General features: G+C 31.5%; 1 protein-coding gene across 1 annotated transcript; it reads left to right on the top strand.

The window, feature by feature from the left end:
* The first annotated feature begins 16216 nt into the window (after positions 1-16216).
* On the top strand, positions 16217-19152 carry LOC134262231 (uncharacterized). The gene is made up of 3 exons (XM_062744609.1): positions 16217-16232; positions 16316-16546; positions 18908-19152. Exons 1-3 carry the CDS (start codon positions 16217-16219, stop codon positions 19150-19152), a joined length of 492 nt encoding a protein of 163 aa, XP_062600593.1.
* Positions 19153-23183: the final 4031 nt, after the last annotated feature.

Raw genomic sequence — 23183 nt, 5'->3', positions numbered from 1 at the left:
TGTTAAAATTCAACGAATCAGTTGTACCGCAGTCATTGCACTATCGTTTACGCTTCATCATCCACCACAATTTATTTTATTTTAAATTCCTTTGGTGCTCTGGAATCTACAATCTCTTACCCCATCTTTCTCTACCGAATAGCGCTTCCGGATTATGTAACAAAATAACATCAAATTACATTTTCGTAAGTTTTGGCTCTTTCAATTCCTTGCCCCCAACACATATTCTTTAAGAGAAACATAACATTTACAGTCTTATATTTTGTTTGTTTTTTCATGAAAGAATGTAAAGGCGCAAGAAAAAGACACCCTTAAGCTAGATATGTTTTTTCCCATACTTGTAAACTACTACGGTATGTTGATAATGTACCTGCCGGTAAATCTTCTTTGCCAGCGTCATTACGAAAGCTGGAATTTTGCCGCTTCCAAATGGGGGCAGAATCCTCGTATTGGTTTTCCACAATGTGCTATACTTAGCAGTTAAACAATACTTTTAGTGCTTACAAACATTGTTTATTTGTGATTGGTTATAAAATAAACAGTTCAATTAAAACATTTTAGTAGACTTTTGGGGTATGTTTTCATTTTGCGCATACTGTATACAGGGTTATTTTCGCCCCGTCTTATTTTCGCCCTTTCACGCTTGGACACAATTTTGCCCCGTTTTAAATTCGCCCAGTCATAGTTTTGTTTAAGAAATTATACTGTATTCTTTGAATTCGCCCAAATGAGGGTAGGGCGATAGAGGCGAAAATAAAGCGGGGCGAAAATTTCCTTGTATACAGTACAGTGTATTAAATTCGTGTAAGACCTATATCGAATTTTAATGGAGAGTGATTGTTTTTGTCACCTATTTTAATGAGATTCAGAAGCATTTTTGTTATTGATAAACTATCAGGTTGGTATTTACACACCCGTCGGTGACGGCGAAAATTCAAGATTCTGTAAGGCACTTGTTCTAACTTTTTTTTGCACGTACAATTAAATTCGTATAAGAGCCTAGAAAACGCCTGATAATTTGGACTAACTGGAGTCTTGCTTCAACAGAAGAATCCACCCATAGATCATAAATGTAGATCAGCCAGGAATTTACAGCACTTACTAGAGCCTTACAACCGTTTTAATTCCTAAACGTTGAATTATGATTTACTTCATTATGATATTAAATCGTAAAATCTATGAAGACTGCGATTTCTGTAAACAGTAACGCTAAAGTATGACATTTTTATTGGCTAATGAGAAGGCAAAGGGATGTAAACACCCTCCACTCTTTTAAAGAGCATTGCATAGGCCATAGGTTTATTATGTGAGTATCGTATAAGAAACCATTAGCTAGTGAAGATAACATTAGCTAGAGAAGATAACAAAGAGATGGACAGCTGTTTAATTTGAAAATTAATTGAATAGGAAAAAATACATGTTGATATTTATCATAAAATTTCATTCTTTATCAATGCATTTATGCTTACATGTAAAAATTATACTGATTCGTGTCTTATCTTTTATATAGATGCTCATTGATGATTGCAAATATTAAATAAGGAAACTTAATCTTCATTTCTTTGTTAAATGATCGATGACTTCGCTCGGTACAATTAAGAAAGGAGAATCCAATTGGGAAAGCTCTTGGGGATATAGTTCCTTATCGGGTCTCTTTACAAATATCCAAATGACAACCGCTGGATACCTTATTGATTTCCTTATTTCATTTTAAGTACATGTAGCATGACATCTAAAAAGAAAAAAAAAACACTGTTCAAACAATGAAACGGAAATGTAACTGTAATGATATGGAACAAAAAAAAACTAAAAGGAATTCCTTTTGAATACTAAACATACTTAACTTGATTACAAGCGTATTTTCACAAAAAAAATATTTTTACAAGCAAAAACAAAAAAAAATCAATACAGGTAAAAATAAAAGCGTTTACTTCAGTAATCGTTTGCAAAAATTAGTACTGACTGCATGAGTTTCTAATTTGTACAAGTACAGTCTGCTGACTTCTCAAGCGTTTACTACATTTCACACTGACATTCACGTACAATTTCTTCTTTAGTTTTTGCCTGAAAGTGTAGCCCTTAGGCGTGTTTAGATTATGGTTACAGAAAGTCAACAGACCTATCATTAACGAAATACATGAAGAACACCCCATTCATGATACTTAATTTTTAGCTTAATTTGAAGTACCCCAATTTGCGGATATTGTTTCGCCATGAAACTTTTACTTTTAATTTTCTTTACTAAATTGTTCTGGAAGTCATTTGGATTTGGTATGTATAAATTCTTTGTTTAAATGATAGTTTCGTCGCATTCATTGTATGCTAGTTTTTTTTATCGGTATATATTCGAATAAAATATAATTATATTATAACGGGAAATTGTGTTTTATAAAAACAAATAGATTTGAATGGTCGATTGATTTATGTTCTACCTACCCGGTAGTTGTCAGACATTAATAGGTTATTTTATGTTTGCTGATATCATACAAATAAAATGTAGAAAAAAAGCGCAGGGATCACATGAAATATATTTTGAGCCTTTTTCTCTCAAATTCTTCAGAAATAAAAAAAAACCAAATGGTAGAAGTTTTCGTTTCTTGTGATTAGTCAGCAACAGAATTACGTTATTAAAATTACTTTGATCCTAAACATCGAATGTTAATATTTCATGGATAATGTAGTACATTATTATGTACATAACTGAAACATTTGGAGACAAGGCCTTTCAACAAACTTTTGGAATTTTTAGACACTACTTCTGCTCCGTTAGAGTTGACCTGTAATTTATTCAGAAACGTAGTCTTAAACACGACATTCAGTTATATCGACGATGTTTCATGAATTTTGCAATTATTATGGACTGATTACAAGGAGACATAACCAATTATCAGGTCCGAGTAGGGTTCTCACCCGAGGGCTCTTGCGCCCGCGGGTGACAGCCCTACTGTCTGATAATTTTCCTCCTTTTATATGTGCATGAAATTTGTTTTAAGTACTTGATGTTTTCTTATGTTGACTCCTTTTATTTTTCTTTGTGTGTTGCTCAAATGTTTTGTCTTTTCTTTCTTTCTTTTTAATGTCTGTTTATCTATGTCTTTGGTTACACTTTTGTGTTTAAATGAATTTCTGTCTTTATGAACTCTAATGTGATAACTGTGCTCCTATGTGTATATATGAACATTTTATTATAAATATGTTTTATGTTTCTAGTCGGTAAAAGAGCTTTATAGCTCATGTTCTTTGTTATGTGTATGTAGTCCGACTTTAAATTAAATTTACTACTACTACAACTACTACTACTACTACTACTACTACTACATAATTGGTGATGTCTCCCGTCTAAACAGTCCATAACTGTTTATAATACGGAAGAATCTAAATTATAAAATAGTGTAGAAAATAGTAATCAATCTCTTGTGTTCTCCTACTCTGCTCTGATTCCATACTTTCAAAATATGCCAACAGACAACTTTGACGTCATCGTTAGTTTTTTGTTTACCGATCCCAAATATTTAGCAAATGTGAATGTATAATTATAAATAAGAATTACCTTGCTTAATTCACTCATTTAAAGGGCGACAACACAGTTGTAACTGTGCATGTTTGCTTAAGCTATTTCATTGTCATCTGAAGAGTGACAACAGTTGTAACCCTGCACGTAAGGGAGACATTATGAATTATCTCACCTCACGTGACATTCTCTAAACCAATCAGATTGACTGTATAATTCTGAAGGAGAATTTTTTTCGGACATTTTGAAAAATTGATATTGTGTAAATGTGCACTTTGTGACCATCTATGGAAGCTTGTTGAGGCCTAGATAGAAAATGAATTAGTTTTATTGTACATTTGCGCTTTAGATTGAAAATGTTTTATTCAGACCTTGCAGATGAAAGTAGGCAAATGTTTTTTTCTAGTGATTACCACTCAGAACATTTTATTTTCTCTACCTCCTAATCTTTTTATATACTGTCGAGCCTTTCGGGGAAAATTCTTACATTTTCTGTAAATTTATAACGGCCGAAAATGTCGGGTCGTAAAACACCAGCATCCTAAGAATTAAAGAGGCATGTCTTCAATTCAACTGAAATGTGCATTGAAGAAAAATTCAGTGAAGGATGAAAATTTTCGTAAGGGAAACAGTGTTTGGGATAGATTTGTTATATTTAAATGAGAAGATAAAAAGTGTCCTTTATTTTTAATCAAGTTTGGTATTTTTTCTATTGAAAATGCAAAATTGAGAATGTTTAATATAACTTTCTTGGACAAAATTCATGTCAACAAAAATAGTGGTATAAAAAAATGCCAAAATTATAACTGGAAGAAGTGTAAACCACCCAACTGAAAAAAATGAGGAAGACATTTATACAGACAGAGCAGGAAATACTTTTTAGATGTATAATCAACAGCCATCAGCGTTTATAAGAAATTGGAAACGCACATGCACTGTTGATTGGGGGAAATCACGATGATCTTACTTTCACTATGTTCGCGATTAAATTTTTTTCGGAAAAGTAATGGCATATTCTCACTAGTTTTTGAAAATGGTTCAATTTTTATTCGAGCTTTGAATTAATTTTTTAACGCGTGAAATTAAAACAAAACGCGACTGGTCCTCCTTAAGAACAACGTTAACAAATTCGGATAAAAGCCACTTACAGTATGTGATAAACGGCAAACAAGAGGCCCATGGGCCACATCGCTCACCTGAGCACTGTGGCTATAGGAAAAAGTAGAAATTCGTTTGTTATTGAAAAGTTTAAATCCAGAAGTAGTACCAATCATGGCTTTGTTATTCTTGAGAAGATGTTTTTTAAAGAATTGTCCTATATGTGTCTATGTAAAACTTTGGTCGGCCATTGTGGCCCCGCCCTACCCCCGGGGTCATAATTTTAACAACTTGAATCTACACTACCTGAGGATGCTCCCACATAAGTTTCAGCTTACGCACAATGAAAAAGCTTTTGGCCTCTTTCAAACATTATTTTTTTCATGACTTAGACATAGAATGTCTTGAAATAGAGATATCTTACTATATACAAGTACAAAACAATAGTATACGAAAGGAAATATTTGCAAAAGATTCCCTCATTCTTTTTTAACCAGAAAAGGTGTAGAGGAATATGATTAAAAATAGTTTATCAAATGTTCTACGATGATTATTGCCGAGATCAAATAAAAGCCGCGGACATTATTCTCCAATGAATCACGAACGCCATCAAAACATTATCAGAACAGAAACACGTATCAAATCTGAACAATTCAAATGCATGTTTGGTTGTGCAATGAAATACTTGTTTAGATCACATCGATGTGTCGTTTTTTGCAGTATAAACACCGTAAATTTCATAAAGTTGCTGATGAATGTCGGTATTCATAGCTAAGAGGGGCTATTCCACGGATCTCCCCACACTTTTAAACAACGTTCCAATTGAAAAAAAAATATATTTTAAACTAAAAAAAAGACATTTAAACAACTGACTTTAGTCCCAATAAAGCAGTAATACAGAAACATAATTTTGTTATTGTATGTTCATTTAAATTAATCAATAAATATACTACGATCAAATTTGTAATTTAAAAAGACTATTTTTATTGCAACGAAAGCAGAAATCGTCTGCATTCCATGCATAAGTAAGCAAACAAATTTTCCCTCTGGTGTTAAATGGAACGGCGTAATCGAGACATGTCACCTAATTCGTTTCCCTTTAAAGGAAACGATCAGCCAAATTTTAGCGATCTTAGTAGAATAGAAAAAGTCCTTGTGGTCGTGAATGTTGCAGGAAAACCACCTCCTCGGTCTCGAAATGTTGTTTGAAATATAAAAGCCTCGGCTAACGCGTATTTTTCAAATTACATTTCTAGACCTCGGAGGTTATCCTTCAACATTCCTGAAAACGCGGACTTTATTTCTTAAGTTAACCACTAATTAAGCTATAATCATTTAATTTTTACAGTGTTTTTATTTTCCAAAGCCTAGTGCAATGCATCAAAAATATGAAAAAAAGGTTATTTGTTTGGTATCTTTCCATTTATCAATCTAATTTTTCGGATTAATATGGTATCCTAAAAGAAAACAATTTGAAATTAGACAAACTAATCTAGTTTAAGTACACTAAGTTATAAGAAAAGTAAATAGTTAGTTAACAAGGAATTGTATAACAATGAATCACACCGTATTTCTTGCCTTAAAAAACAGTGTTAGAACTACGTCATGAGTTGTAGTAGTCGTCGTCGTTGTAAACTTTTCACATTTTCATTTCTTCTCAAGAACCACTGGGCTAAATTCAATTAAACTTGATACAAAGTATCCTAACGTAAAAGGGATTCAAGTTTGTTCAAATGAAGGCCCACGCCCTCTTTCAAGGGGAAATAGTTATGAATTAGTGAAACATAAATTAAATTCTTAAGAAATCGTCTTCTCAAGAACCACTGGGCCAAGAAAAATGAAACTCATGTGGAATCATCCTCAGGTAGCGTAGATTGAAATTTGTTCAAATCATGACCCCCGGGGCAAGGGTCGGGCCACAATGGCCAATCGAAGTTTTACATGGGGATATATAGGAAAAATCTTTAAAAATCTTCTCAAGATCAATAGGGACAGGAAAGATGAAACTCATGTTGAATCATCCTCATGTAGTGTACATTCACGTTTGTTCAAATCATGACCCCCGGGGTATGGTGGGGCCACATCATATTTTACATAGGAATATATGGGGGAATCTTTTAAAAAAATTCTTCTCAAGTACTGCAAAGCCATGATTAATGATATCTATATGGAATCATCCACCGTAGAGTCGATTCTAGTTTTTTTTTCAAATCATAACCCCCAGGGATAGGATGAGGCCAAAATGGGGGAAGTTTTACATTAAAATATATTTTTAAAAATCTTTTCTATAGAATAGCAAAGCCATGATTAGTGATATTCATATGGAAGCATCCTCAGGTAGTATAGAATTCAATTTGTTCAAATCATCACCTCAAAGGGTAGGGAAGGGTCTCAATGGTGAATCAAATTTTTACATATAAAAATAAATGGAAAAAATTCAATAACAGAAAAACTATGTTAAGTCATATTGACATGCAAGCATCCTCATTTATTGAAGATTTAAATTTGTTCAAATCAATAGTACCCTTTGGGGTAGGGAGGGAAACAATTGGGATAATTAAATTATAAGGAATGACTCTAATTCTTAGCCAAATTATCGAGTATAATCTGCTTTGGGTCAGTTTACTTTATAATCCGCGAAGCGGATTATAAAAGAGCGTAAACTGACCCAAACCAGATTATACTCGATAATTTTGCCAAGAAATTAGAGTCATTCCTTATAATTTAATTTTAAAACAATTAAACAACTTTGGATGTAGAATTGTGTTGCTTTTTACGAGTTCAAATTTACCGCGCAATAATACAACCGTAGTAACGGAAGTGATGTAAAGCGAGAGGAGGTAATAACTGATACATAGATCTAGCAGCCATGATGTGTGTTTACATGAGGTAGGATCGAGTTAGTGTTTGAAGTTAAAGACACAGTTATTGAATCTTGAATTTTCCATGGATTCCGAGGACTGTAAATGAGGGGATTGCATGGATAAGATGATTAAGCTGGTCGTCAAGGGGGTGTGTCCCAATACCAAACCAGATTATAAAAAATGTTTTGCGTTCCTTTTTGGAAATCAACCAATGAGAGGCAAAAAATAAACAAAATCAAATTATTACAAAGTAATTTATACGAACAAAATATTTTAAAAATATATAAAAATCTTTTTCTCAAGTATTTTCTCAAGAAGTTATATGTTACATTTAAAGTTTAAAATTTATGAACAGAATTACATTTTGTACGAATTAAATAGTAATTCTTAATTTTAAACGGAGCTCTCCAGTCTGAGAAGTTAGCTAAGCTCGATCAAATATAAACAATGTTTCTCGCATATTTAAAAGAATTTTTCCACTTAAACATAGTGCCGTGGCCCCTTTTTCGTACCCCTCTAACATTATCTAATTAATTCAAATCTTAATTATTTTAAACTAAACCAATATTTTGTTGTCTGTGTGGTACATAACTTGCAAAAATTTTCATTGAAAACGGCGCATTAGTTTTATTTCAAGTAATTTAAAATGGATTTTAATTACGAAATGTTGCGCTTGTCCGAGTTGGGTTTTAATTGTGACACAATAATATTCGTAGTAGGCGGGGCATTAATTTATATAGATGGAATAAAAATACATGAAATAGCCAGTTATAATGTCTTATGGGATATAATACAAAATATACAGGAAAGTAAATACAAGGAACTTTTCAATGATTAATTGATTAGGTCAGTTTTTTTTTTAAATAGGGGTGCCGATCTTTGAGATGCACATGTACTGATCCCTTCCTAAATTTATTCCCCCCAATTTTTGGTCGTTTCTAGGTGGAAACTTAAAACACTTAAATAAACTGATAAAGGAATCCTACTTGTCTATAAACACGGCAAAAATCATATTTAAGAATAACTTCTTCTGTATTTTCTAAAAGATTAGTAACGTATAGATTTTTTAAAATCTCTCTCTCTCTCTCTGTGCTATTTAAAGTACAGTAGATACAGTACATGTAGATATAATGGTGTACAGAATTATTTTTTGCGATGCTGCATGTAGTGATATTCTATCACTAAAATAATTTAATTATTTGCATGTGTAATTGTTTGTTTGTTCTTTTTTTTTTTTACTTGTTTTAAATTTTTGTTAGTTGTTACTTTTCTGGTCCAAGTAAGCAATTTCCAGTGTTAAACCATCTAGACGTACTTCTATCATGTGTCTATATCTTTACATAAAAAACACTTTGAAAAATAATGCTGTTGCGAGAATTGGGACTCTCTGAAACTCTTTGAGTCTCCAAACGTGTCCCCTAAATCCAAGGACTAAAAATAAGATATCATTTATTTACATTTTGTCCAATTTAATATTCCATTACCCTACTTAAATACTTGGCAGAAAAAAAATCGATGTTGATTTTTTGAAAATGTACATGTAACCAGTGACATAAAAAAATGTAACGGTATAAGTTGGTCGCTTTTCGACGGAATGTTAATCGGAGCTTCAGCCACGTGGTTTATATACTTTTTTTTGAATTCACAAAGTTATCTGAGTCTGCAAATCACTGATAAATCTGAATACTAAACAGGTCACTATGAGGTCATTGACATGTAAATACCCGTAAATAGTGTGGAAAACTACGAAAGCCCAGAAGGCTCATTCGAGATTCGAGATTCAAAATACGAGATTCGAAATTCGAGATTCGAAATACGAGTTTCGAGATTCAAGATCCAAACTAACCAATCAAAAGCGGATTCAACATTTGATTACTCCCCTTTATTATGTTTTTACTATCAAGAAATCGTTTAAAATAATTATAACCAATGGGTCATTTGATTAAATTACAATGCAAAAAAGAGTGTTTTATATATATTAGAAGGAAATTTAAATAATTATTGGATTTTTGCAGCAAGATATACTTCAATTTATATTATAGCTTCTTAAATATTAAATAGATTACATATATCAGGAGTATATATATTTTTGTATTATCTTCTACACTTATTTTTTTTTTGTATTTCCGCGCATAGGAAAACCACAGGTACTTGTGGACAGAACCCCCCCCCCCCCCTCGATATTCAATACCAGGGCTTACTGGACAATTTTTTTTAACAAATCATATTTATTACACTTATTAATGTGTACAATACGAAAACATCACGGGCGTAAAACCCCCAGAATAATCGTTTAACCAAAAAAAAAATTATACATTACCCCTCCCCACTATACAAGAGAGGTGTCATTTAAGGAGAAAATATGGGATTATTACGAGATGCAGAGTCAATCCGATAGCATGGACTAAGACAGAAATATATGTAGAGACAGTTAATTTTAATCAACATTTTAAGTTAAAATAAATGCATGGTTTTAAACCTAGAAATAGCAGCGGGTGTACAACGTAAACAAACTTATAATGTATAGTAGGGTATATTTGTGTTGAGCGATTATTCTGGGTTTTTACTATTTTTTTTGGCATTGAACACACGATGAATAAGTGTATTAGATATATGTTGTGAAAAAAGTCCAATAAGCCCTGGGGTTGAATATCGAGAGGGGGGGGGGTGCCCTGTCCACAAGTACATTTGGTTTTCCTATGCAGGAAAATACATAAAAATTAAGTTTAGAAGACAATACAAATAAATATATATACTCATGATATAAGTAATTTTTTTTAATATTTAAGAAGCTATATTTTAGATTGAAGTATATTTTTCTGATCAAAAATCCAATAATTATTAAAATTTCCTTCTAATATATATAACACTCTTTCTTGCATTGTAATATAATTAAATGACCCATTTGTTATAATTATTTTCAACGATTTCTTCATAGTAAAAACAGAATAAAGGGGAGTAATCAAATGTTGAACCCGCTTTTGATTGGCTAGTTTGGATCTTGAATTTCGAATCTCGAATTTCGAATCTCGAATTTCGAATCTCGTACTTTGAAACTCGCTTCTGATTGGTTAGTTTGGATCTTGAATCTCGAAACTCGAATTTCGAATCTCGAATTTCGAATCTCGTACTTTGAAACTCGAATCTCGAATGAGCCTTCTGGGCTTTCGTAGAGAACGGTCGGCGTTTTGTACTTTTTTTCAGAAAGTTTACCCCGAGCGCAGGCTTACCCAAATTTCCCCCTTAAACATGTTAAATTTTCAACAGTTCTTCACTTTTTGTCCTTTTGAGAAATTTTGGCAAGAATGCGCTCACCATGTATTACAGCTTTAAAGATCGGAATAACTTTGAATAACAATGGAGATTTGTGAATTGCCGTGACCCCTCTTACAAAACACAGCCTTGTTCTTTATTTTTACTTAACTGTAATTTTGCAAAGTTGCGATATAGACCTAAAAGAATTGTTTTATTAATCTCTTTAGGCTACTTTCTATACTTTATTTTTGCGCAAATTACATGGGTTTTTACACTAAGTGCAAACATTCTTTAATGTGATTTGTTTTATTATTTCAGTTTATAACTCCAGACTATTGGAATTTTTATAGTAAGCGCTATGCATTATGTATCTACTTTTTGATGCTAATTATATATATTGTTCTCAGACTTGACTCCGTGATTAATTTGTCAATGTTTTGTCGCTTATTTCTACCGTGAGCTCTATCAATAAAGATCTATATGTGTTAAATCGGACTTTATTTCAATTTTTCCAATTAGATACGCCTGTAGAAGCCGTCTGGCAGATGCGACACTACTTAGGTTAGTTCTCCTGGCGCCAGGATCATGAAAGATCTTAAGCTTAAGTCAAAATCTTCATGTTGTATTTAAATGTTGTTGAGGCCAAGGAGATAAAATTTGAAATATCTTTCAAAAATGATTTACATGCAAGTGTCGTTATTTGTAAAATTTGAAATCAATTCAATAATTAATAAATATTTTACATTCATCTGAAAATTTGACTTAAGTCTAAGTCTGTTTCATGATCCTGTGGCCTGTGAATTCACCATTTAGTTTCACGAAGAAAATTATTCCAGTGATAAAGTGTGACAAATTCAGTAACTATGTCATTTATATGCAGAATTGATATGGAGGCATTCTCAAGTAGTATTAGAATCCAGGCCCACCCACCCCACCCCCTCAGTAAACTTTTCAATTCTGATCAGATTTGTGTTTTTTCCTAGCTGATATGCTCAGGTGAGCGATGTGGCCCCTGGGCCTCTTTTTTAATTTTGGCCTAACTCTATCCCTGGAGGTCATGATGTCAACAAATTTAAATCTACACTACCTAAAGATGCTTTCAAATAAATATGACCAATCATGGATGTGTTGTTCTTGAGAAGATTTTTAAATGTATGTATTACTATGGAAAAAAAATCGTCCATTGTAGGCATACCCTTCTCGGGGGTCACGATTTCAACAAACTTAATTTTACACTAAGGATGCTTCTTTATAAATATGACCAATCATGGCTGTGTGTTCTTGAGAAGAAAATTTCAAAAGATTTTCCCTATGTACTCCTTTGAAAAATATTTTATCGTCCATTGTGGTCTTAACCCTACCTCTCGGGGTCATGATTTGAACAAACTTGAATGTACACAATCTGAGGATGCTTCTCCATTAGTTTCATCTTTCCCGACCTAGTGGTTCTTTAAAAGAAGATTTTTAAATTAACCAAATTTTCACCATTACTTATCTCCTCTTGAAATAGTGCTTGGTTTTTGCATTTGAATAAACATTAATTCCCTTCACCCAAGGATGCTTCCGGCAAGTTTGATTAAAATTGACACAATGGTTTTGGAGAAGAAATCGGAAATATTAAAAGTTACAAACTGACGGACAGACAAATTGTATTCCAAAAAGCTCACTTGAGCAAAATTTTTCTTTTGTTTTGAGAATATCCAATATATATCCCCTCATTATATTGAATTTGAACGTGCACAATGGCATTGTTTAAAACCTCCGAAGTCTAGAAATGTAGTTTGAAAGATAAAAGCCGATGCGTAAGTTATTGAAAATAATTGAATGCCATGAAAGAAAGAAATTCCTCCCAAAAAAGAACGAAAAATATTCCTATATAATTGGATGTGCTGCGGATAAAGCAAAAAGATATGTCTACCCCCAAAGCACGAGGAAGAATTTCGCGATGTCCATAAGTCAATAACATTTACATTCCTGATGGAACGTATGCAGCACTACCGTTTAAGCATACTTTTTAGCGATTGTTTAATTTTGGCGTTATTAGCGGTGCTGATATCGATAAAAAAGAATATCGCTGGAAACTATTTGCGATTTATTTGTAATAGCTTGCTTACTGGTCATTTTAAAGTCGCTAAAATAATTCCTAGCAATAATAAAATTTTAAAAGGCGTTTCCCTTATTCAAACGATATCAATGTTATATAGGATCAATAATCAAATTATTGCGGTACACATATGTATTGTTTTGAATGCTTTTCGTTCATGCTTTTTTTTTTTGGAATTTCTTTATTTCATTGCATTCAATTATTTGCAATAATTCTCGAGATTTCACACAGATAATATTTGCAAAATGAAGTTTTAAAAAATATATGTTACCTTTACTTTGTAACTGATATTGCAAAAAAACAATTTTATGACAAAAATGACAAATTGAATTACCTCTGCTTAACCATATATTGATTATATGAAGATTATATACTTCAAATAATAAAATATTTCTTTTAATTTACATTGAGTTAAAACTTGGTTTTTTTAGCCATCAAAACGCCTTCCATTTTTTGAATCTTCGTAGTTTTTTTTTTTTTTTTTTTTTTTTTAGATAAGATGAGTTTTTTTTATTTATATTTTCGCGTGAAAAATCATGATATCAAACAAAATACTTGACAAAATTTTAAATTAAAATCTTTGTCTAAGCCCTTATAAGTTGGCAGGGTTATTAATCTCATTCCAGAGAGCACTTTGGTACAATTTTTCCATTTGGTTAACTGAACAACATACAAGCTATAAATATATCATGCATCATTAAGATGATTTTCTTTTCAGGAATATTATTTTAGTTTTGCCAAATACCTATGACAATTTTGAGTCACTTTGCAAAAATATATTTTCATTTGCTGTTTCAAAGTTTCAAGTCTTCCTTTTAATCATCCTTTGTTATAAGTACAATCCAGTAAAACTACAGTCTCGTCAGAGATTTCTTGTTTTTTCTTTATAAGTGTAACGAAGTTCCCTTTCTACAATGTTGGTGTCTAAAACGTCGAAGATATGTAAATTCTAGGGATCGGAAGATTATACGCCATTCTCAAATTATCAATTTTAATATGCTTTAATATTCACTAAGAAATTGGTGCTACTCGTAACGATAATTTAAAATAGGTTTATAGTTAAGTCGTACGTAAGTTTGATCAAGAGTTTAAGTTGCGCAGCAGGTTCTATTTTGTTTGGTTCACATAACCTTTAATTTCCTGTAAGACTTTGTTTATTTTGATCAATGAAACGAAGTCACAAACAATTTAAGGATGGTTTTGTGGATATTAATTCTATCAAGTTTTTCTTTTTCTTACGAATATGGTAAGTTTTCAAAACAAAAAATAGAATAAAATTTATAGATAAATTCAAATAATCTACCTACATGAATCTAAATAAAATATCAGTCATTGCATTTTTAATCTACGACGTTTTAAGTAGATGTAATAAAGATAAACTAACATTTTCCAAAATGGACAGGTATCCGCTTATCAAAAGAGATCATTTATTATTGTAGGTCAACTTGATATTTTATTTTAATTACTTTATTCTGAAATGCTTCCCTCCCCAACTTTTCTTCTTTTTAAATTTTTATAAACAAGGTACATGTAGGTGAAGAAATATCACAGTTCATAAAAGTACATCATTTTGTTAACCGAGTTCCTAGATCACATATTTTAATGCTTACTCTATTTCTCCCCTAATGTTTTGTGACAATCCAGAAGAATTATACCTTTTTATTGGGAGAAAAGGTTAATCTAGATATGTTCAAAGACCACGTCAATCCGTCATTGACAGTAAAATTTCAGATTCAAGGGATTTAATAAGAAGCATCGACAAATATATATGGAGGTAACGAACAGTACTCAAGATCAAAAGTCCTCACACAATACAAATAGGAGCAGAGAAAAACGGACCTTTAAAACATCAGATGTTGGATCAGGTGTCATGGAAGAGTGAGCATCCCATGCCGCCCGGTAAAACCCGCCGTGTGCTTCTTGTCATGTTCCGGAAATAACAGGAAAATACGTGTTCAATTCAGTTTAAATAATGGACTAACAATTAGTAGGAAAAGTCAATGATAAATTGTATTTGCTTACAAGGTAATTGTATCGACCAAAGAACTTACAAAATAATGACTTTAATTGAGACTGCTAATATTTGTGTTTCATCAACTTTTTTGTAAATACTTTACCTCGTATTAGAAATCTTGCGTATCGAATCGATTGATGTGTAAACTCCGTATGCAGGTGATGGAGGTATAATGCTGCATTAGTAAGGGAAGTTGACAATAGAAAAGTTAAAGTCATCACGTTTATAATAGAGCTTGGTTGTAAGATTAAGATCAACATCTTTTACAAGTAAAGTATCCAAATATGAAACAGATGTGTCAGACAATGTGATATATATTATCTCAAGCTCAGCAGTATATATCTAATCCACATAAGAATAAAAATTAACATTAATCATTGACAAAACGTCGTCAATATATCTAAATTTCGCAGGCCAACTTAGATTAGATGTCAACACAACTGTGCTTCAAGATTTAAAATTAGATATAACATTGTACAGAATCTGACTGGACATTTTACTTTTTATTTATTCCCTTCCTTACAACCTAAATCTTCAGTTTAATTCAAGAAAATCATATTCTTATTTGAAGACGTTTTTAGAGATGAATGATGATTGTTTTATATAAATTCACAATTAACATATATAACTTAGGTACTAGCACTAGGGAGGTGCATGAATAAACTAAAATATACTAAATGAGTTTTCAACGATTACCGTTATTACTTCTGAAAAAAAAAAACAAGAGCATGCATTACCTATATAGAAGAAATTAATTTAGGTAATGATTTTCCTTGTTTGTTATTCAAGTCAATAGGAAATTTATGATATGCATTGACTTGATTCTTTATCATTAATTGCTATAAAATTAAATATTAAGAAAAAATCACCTTCAAAACTGTTTTCAAATTGTACAAATCCTAGATTTAACAACACTATCCTGATTATGTTAAATGAAACAGCACTATCTTGATTATGTTAAACATAGCAACAAAAGATTGATAATGTTATATGTAACAACAATAGATTGATTATGTTAAATGTAATAACAAAAGATTAATTGATTATATTAAATGTAACAACAAAACATTGATCATGTTAATTAAATGTAACAAGAAAAGATTGATTATATTGAATGTAACAACAAGAGATTGATTATATTAAATGTAACAACAAAAAATTGATTATGTTAAATGTAACAAAAAAAAATGATTATGTTAAATGTAAAAGCAATAGATTGATTATATTAAATGTAAAAACAGAAATTGATTATGTTAAATGTAACAACAAAAGATTGATTATGTTAAACGTAACAACAATAGATTGATTATGTTAAATGTAACAACAAAAGATTAATTATTTCAAATGTAATAACAAAAGATTTTTCTCGGATGTATAGCAACACAGGTTAGACGACATGAATTTTTTGTGCAATATATTAACAGCAACAAGCAAAATTTAATAATCATAAATATGTTTTATTTTTGAAGATGACTTGTCGTATGGTAAGAGATCAGAACAAAGTTCGTCTTTTGCCTGTAAACCTGTATCGGCCTGCTTGGCAAGTAATGCAGTAGACAGAGACATCAGTACTTGTATGAGGACTGAATACATCGGTCTTCACTCAACATATAAAACAGTGTGGTGGTATGTGAATCTGGGAGATGTGTACAGTGTGTACAGCATCAGGGTTTTGTTTAGGACTTACGAGAAACAATATGGTAAGTTTTTTTCATTTTATTTTAGAGGAACATGGTATTAAATCCAGTGCCCTTTCTAATAAAGGTATAGATAAGATTTTGCATTAGATTCAAATTTAAGAATCACTAGGACATATCTCTTGTGCTTTACACTAAGTATTTCGTTACAGAATGAATTTAACTGGTTGGAGAGAATACTCAAACTGGGTATTATCCGTGAAATCGCGTATATTACCCGATATTAAGGTATTTTTGAATTCGCGAAATCGGGTATAGGCGGTGTAATCACCTAATGAAACTAAAACAATGGGATGGTGCATGTTGCCAAGTTGACTTTCATCTAGATACAAATGTTTTCTAAAGGTATCACTAGCCAAGTAAGAATTTGGGCGACAGGATTAATGCGCTCAGGACAACAAATACCCGTGGAGCTTACTATATTTCATGATTTGCACCAAAAAAATGCGTTCGTTTTGCTTTATATTTTTCATAATGTTAAAAATATTTGCATTTTCTTCATGTTCATACCCAACACAACAGTATTGTTAAATATCAGAATTCGGGAATTTATAATGATTCCACATCAACACGACAAACATGAACAATCTGTAAATAAATCAAATTATACGGAAACACATTTCACACACAAGATAATATGCCATGTGTAAACAAAGGACTGTCTATATATCGTATCCAATTAGGCGTCCTGAATCGCTTTCACATTCATCTTGTGCATTAAATCAAATTCATGAAAGAATGTTTAAATTATGTTATGGTAAAAATGTTTAAAATTTCGGTTAAAAATCTCTCTTTTTTAAAAAAAAAATCTTTTCTTTAATCATTCATACATATTTGCAGAATATGTCTCCAACATTTTAGCAGAGACAGTGATAATTTCAGGAATACAGCTTATGAAAGAAGTTAACTATTGATCGTTTAATTTCACCAAGTCATCAGTATTTTACCATTCCTTAGCGACTTCATGGGTGGGGGGGGGGGGGGGGGTAAAAGCTGTAACAGTTGTAACTGCTTTCTGGGTAAAAAAAATTATCTATCAATTATTCCTTGTCCGATCGCAACCTAAATCTTGGACCATCTCCGACACGTGAAAAACAACCAAGACTGCATGTGTTCAAGTGACATCTCCTTTCGCTATAACTGAGTTATATGTGATTGCGGAGTTTTGTGCTAAATGTCATTGAATGTCACGGTTATATGATTATTTAAAAAAAATCCAACATTGCCCTCTTGCGTGAATAGAATTATCTTCAAAATATTCATGCTTTAATTGTTTATCTACAGAAACAATCGAGGTAAACTAAAAGCAACCTGTTATTGTCTAGATAACACAATATGATTATACAGTATTGAAAATAACTAAAATTCGTGTTCATTTTTTAACACATAATTTAATCAAAGATGAGTATTAGAAAAAGTTATTGCCATGAGAAATAAGTATCTCAGATAAAATAACTGAAAGAAAAGAAAGAAGACAGGGGATTATTAAGTTTTTTTTCCCTGTCACGTGACATATTGTTTAGAACCAATCAGATGAGGTAATAAGAAAAGCGCTTTAAAAAAAATGAAATAGACAACAGAAGGGGAAATCTATCCTGTCTATCCTATAGTATAATGAAAAAGGAAGTTGCTACAATTTTTATGAAACATTAATGTCCGATGAGGAATTATATTCACAAGAATTAAGACAAGAGTGCCCAAGCCGCAATTGAACACTCCATTTATTTCAGTCATTTCATTAATGAAATAGTGAAAACTTCACTATGTAATTCATATTTGAGTATTACGTACCTCGATTTGTATTGGAAATGTTATTATAAGCACGTAAACCAATGTACATATTTGACTAACTTATACCCCCGAAATAAAAAAAAGAAGATGAAAATCCTTTTTACATGACTTCTCGCTCTCAATTTTCACACAAATGCACAAAATAAAGGTAAAATGGCATACCCTACATCGATCAAAATGCAACCAAAACACTTGCGGTGTTTTTGAAAGAAAATTTCCATGCTAAATTGACCAAAAATAAAAATTCTCTAAAAAAAGGCTTACCTTAAATTAGTTATTTTCAACCTGTATCGCGTGTGTATTTATTTAATCTTATTTTGATACCGAGTAAAGGTAAAAATTTGAAGCCCTTCATCGGTAACGGTAACGTCTCTACATGAGTGAAAATTCTCGAAATTAGTTGATGACACAATGGAAAAACTATTTTATGAATACTCAGCCTTGATAACTTTCTATGAGTAATATAAAAATTTTACTTGCAAATGTAATTTATCATACTCTGCAGAAACCACCCTCTAGTTTTAACAGTAAGTGAATGGGTTCAGCTACAGACACATTTTTTTTTCATTGTAGAAAAAAGGCAAAAAGGGCGTTTTGCGGGGTTTTCTCTATATCTTTCGAATACTGCCAACAAACAAGAGGGTCACTTGTGTTATAAAGACGGGCCACAGTTACCTCCCCTTGACTTCGCAACAACCTGTTATGGACATGGCTCTTATGTTATATTTTACAACGAACGATTGGATGGGACTGTTTATCCCACAGGATATGAGAAGTTGATTATAACGGAATTATGTGAAGTGGTAGTAAAAGGTTAGTTTCGTGCTTTAGAGGTCCTAAAACACATATTTGAAGTTAATATTTCTCAAATTTACCGTATAATATCATGTCTTCTATGTTCGCTGGTAGGTAAATGCTTCCTAGACAACATATAAGTGTACTCTGCGCTTTCACTTCTCTTAAGGATGTATTCTTCTGATACCCGAAAAAAAAACGTGCATTAAACTTTCCACATGCTTATATTTTTCTGAAAGTGTAATATCCAAGTAATAATTTAAAGACAAGAAAAGTGTATGTTAGTGTTCATCTAAGAGAGATTCAACTTCTCCAACATAGGCCAAAATAGAGAATGGGAAATTTCATTAAAATAGCTATTAGACCATAAAAATATTTCATAAAGTTATAAATACACTCAATTTAAACCTAATTTAGCTTAAATTTACTTGAAAGTATTGCAAAGCTAATTTTTTAAGCAAAATATGAGCAAATAAACACCAGTTAGATAACTTGTACCCAAAAATGTTGTTCACCGGTGTCAAATTTAGGCAAATTTTCCCCCATAAAATTGCTTAAAAAAAACAGACAAAAACATATTTCTACAATTAAACTTTTTGAGAAAATTGTTGTACAGAATCTTTAGGTATTATGGTTCCTTTTCATAGTGTGAAAAGTAGGGGTTAGTGTACATATAAAAAAGTTTTGATATTTTTCATATCCTCACCCTCTATTTCTTTTTCAGCATTTAATGAAAATAGTTCAAGGCATTTAGGCTTCAAAGTATGTGTTTTATTCATCAAATATTCAAAATTTGTGTGATAATTTTAGGTAATAATTGCAGTTTTGTTAAGAAAAGCTTTTTATGAACCAAAAGTAGTTATTTAACACATAAAACTTCATAATATTTTGTTAGATGTCCTCTCTTTCTCTTGCCCTGCGGGTTCTGGTTTGTGGTGTTGGATGGTGGCTTCCCTGGGATAAGTCAAATCCAGTCCCACTTTCTCAATCTGATTTGCATGGTTTTCTCCATCCGATTTTAGTGGTTCTAAAAACCTGCTCTCTTCTAAAGTTCTTCATTTGTAATTCTTGTGACAAGACTTACCTGAAAAAAAAAAATATTTTAGAAAAAAAAAATAGATTATAATTACTGGTAATTTCATTGTTCAAAAAATGTAAAATCATTATTTTGTCTATCTGACTTTGTTTTTATGAACTCAAGCCTGTAGTTTAGAATCAAATAATTTCTACATGTTCTATAATGTTTCAGAAATATTCCATTTTTTAACCCGCATAGGCCGCCATAGAATGAAGCGGCCTAGCTTCTTATCGAAAGTAAACAGCTAAAAATTATAGATGTTATCTTATTATTTTCGTTCGGTATGTCTATAAATTTGGGATAGATATTCTGCATTTACAATATCAAAGGAAATTTATCATATTCTACGAGCTGAAGTTGCTATAAAAAGGATAATACGAATGCTGTCGTCTGCACGAATCTGAAGACCCCTTATGCTTAATGTTCCGTACATGTATGTAACAGTTTATGCTATGTTTCAGTTTGGGATGTGACAGTATACTAGGTATTTTGAAACTTTTGTATCTATAATGCATAAACATTGCTATTTCAATAAGTTTGAAAGCATTGGAAACCTACATTTTCGCTTTTCAACTGCAACTGGAACGTGGTCAACACACTTCGGCGCTCTTGGCTGGCATGTTTGGGCGCCGCTTTCGAGAATGTAAATGGCCTGATTGTGATATCGGCGATTTTTTAAATGTTTTAAAATTTCTGTCGGTTGGCTCTTTTAACGGAGTGCCATTGGGCATTCCTGTCGCTTTGAAAGGGAAATCCCGTCTTCTTCCCCTCTCGATCATGTTGATTTCACTTGTCGACTTTCTTAGGCCTATGTCGTAAATATTGTAATTTTGCACACGCCTTGGTCATCAATACAACATAAAAAGATTTTTTATTTAAAAATAAATATAGTTAAACATGTAAATCGTAAAACTTTAAAAACTTGTTTGTAAATTGTTGTCATTTTGAATTTTACGACATTTTTAAGTACGAAGAACCACTTGTGGTGAAATGATCATAAAAATTCATCCTTAATTGCAAATATATGATGTCATAATTGAAATTGATGTCAAGTAACGGCAAACTTGAACTGTAATGATTGGGGGAGTGTCATAAACTTTACACCTCATCAATCTACAATACATAAATTATAAAGTTTTTGAAAGGTATAGTGTAAAATAAACGTATTTTAATCTTTTAAAAAACTCTGACGTATCCGAATATTTTTAATAACTTTGCTTTATTACTCTTGCTTAAAAGTCAGCGTGTCAAAAATATATACGAAAATGTACGTTTGACATTTACCCTTTTATATATCCCTAGATAAAATTAGAATTCATAATATGTATATAAAAGAGCCTGGTGTAGTGATTACTGAGGATTTATTTGAGATCTTTTGTGGAAATCTGTAAGAGCAGTTTTCACTTCTAAAAGGATATTGCTTGGGGAAAATATTTGATGGCTTTCTTTAAAACAGATGAAGATATTGAGTGAAAGATACCCTCAGATTTGTCGATAAATTGAAGTAATTGTGAAATACATGTACTTTTTACTAGAGTTATAACTTTACTTTTCCCAAGCCATTGCGGGTTCACTTGATTTATTCTATCTATTCCGACTTTTTGAAAATCATGTAAGAAAAGATTAGGTTTTATGTGGGCTAGGTGGATTTTTGTGTAAACAAATAATTAACCATGAAAACATAAAATAACTATGTAAACATTGATTAACAATTATTAATTAATACCTATTGGAATAGTAGACTGGTATATTTACATTTTGGAATTATAAATCAGACTTTTTACGTAAAGTTAAAAGAAAAAATAAGTGAATTAAATTGTTTGTCTCCATTAATCTATTCATGTAAAATCAGGCTATGTCAATGCTTTTTTGATAAAGCTAGTATTATTTTTTATGTTCTGGAAACAAGATACTAAAGTACATTTTCTTGTAATCCATAAATTTGAATGAAATAATTCATATTTATCATAAATTTATTTATTATTTACTGTCTTAAAATGTACAAAATGCAGGTAAATCTACGAAGGGACTTATTTATTCTAGCTAATTACTGTAAAAACAAATTAACTATCCAAACATCTATTGATATTTGCAAGTGGGAATAGGTGCAATTGAGATCTTTAAAAAGTGCGAATAGCTAGAAGACACCTTCTGGGTTAACCAGTTTATTTACGTGACAAAAATTAATAATAATTATGATTATCAGATGCGCCGAAGCAATTTATGTGAACACTTTAAAAAAAGAAAAATGACCGTAGCGAGATCAACGAGGTCATGTGATATCGTAACAATTACGATTACATGTATCCTAGAAAACAAGAACTTTCAATATTAATTGGCCGTATTTAGTACATATCTTACAAATAAAACTCAAAATTCCACCTTGCAGCGTAGTGTTACGTTTAAAACGCATTCCGAGCTTCAGGAAGCCTTAACATTACTACATTTCTATAGCATTTCACATGAAAATTATAATAAGGAAATTGATTTTATCGGGAAAATATTGAAACGACGGATTTATGGACGCGTTTTAAAAATCTTTCCACTTTAACAAAGTAAACACTTTCCTTAATTTTCGAGAAAAGTAGAAACGTTTGTGCAATAATGAAAAATATTTAACTGTAATCAAGAAAATAAAGAGTAAAAATGTTAAAAGGCAAACCAACTTGCTAGTAACTGAAAACAATCAATCAAACACATCCTGAAAATCAAAGATAGTAATCTCGATAAAGTTTCAATAATTGCCAAATAAAAAAAAATTATTATATTAAACCGATGATTTGAGAAAATATTGACTTTAAGGGCACATGTCACATGGCTCAAAAGACAGATTACGTCATAGTCTATGCTGATTGTTTGTAATTTTATTCTAAAATTGTTTTGTTAAACATTTATTTAAAAGAATATATTTAAAATGTTTAAAGCTCTTGCCAACATTTAGATATTGTGAAATTGTCAAATCCACAGATCCGTTAC

Source organism: Saccostrea cucullata, unplaced genomic scaffold, assembly GCF_032062105.1.
Source record: "Saccostrea cucullata isolate Sc308-1 unplaced genomic scaffold, CSIRO_AGI_Scuc_v1 ctg1781, whole genome shotgun sequence".
NCBI lineage: Eukaryota > Metazoa > Mollusca > Bivalvia > Ostreida > Ostreidae > Saccostrea > Saccostrea cuccullata.
Note: the sequence above shows the minus strand (reverse complement) of the source record. Positions and strands in the feature narration are given on the sequence as shown.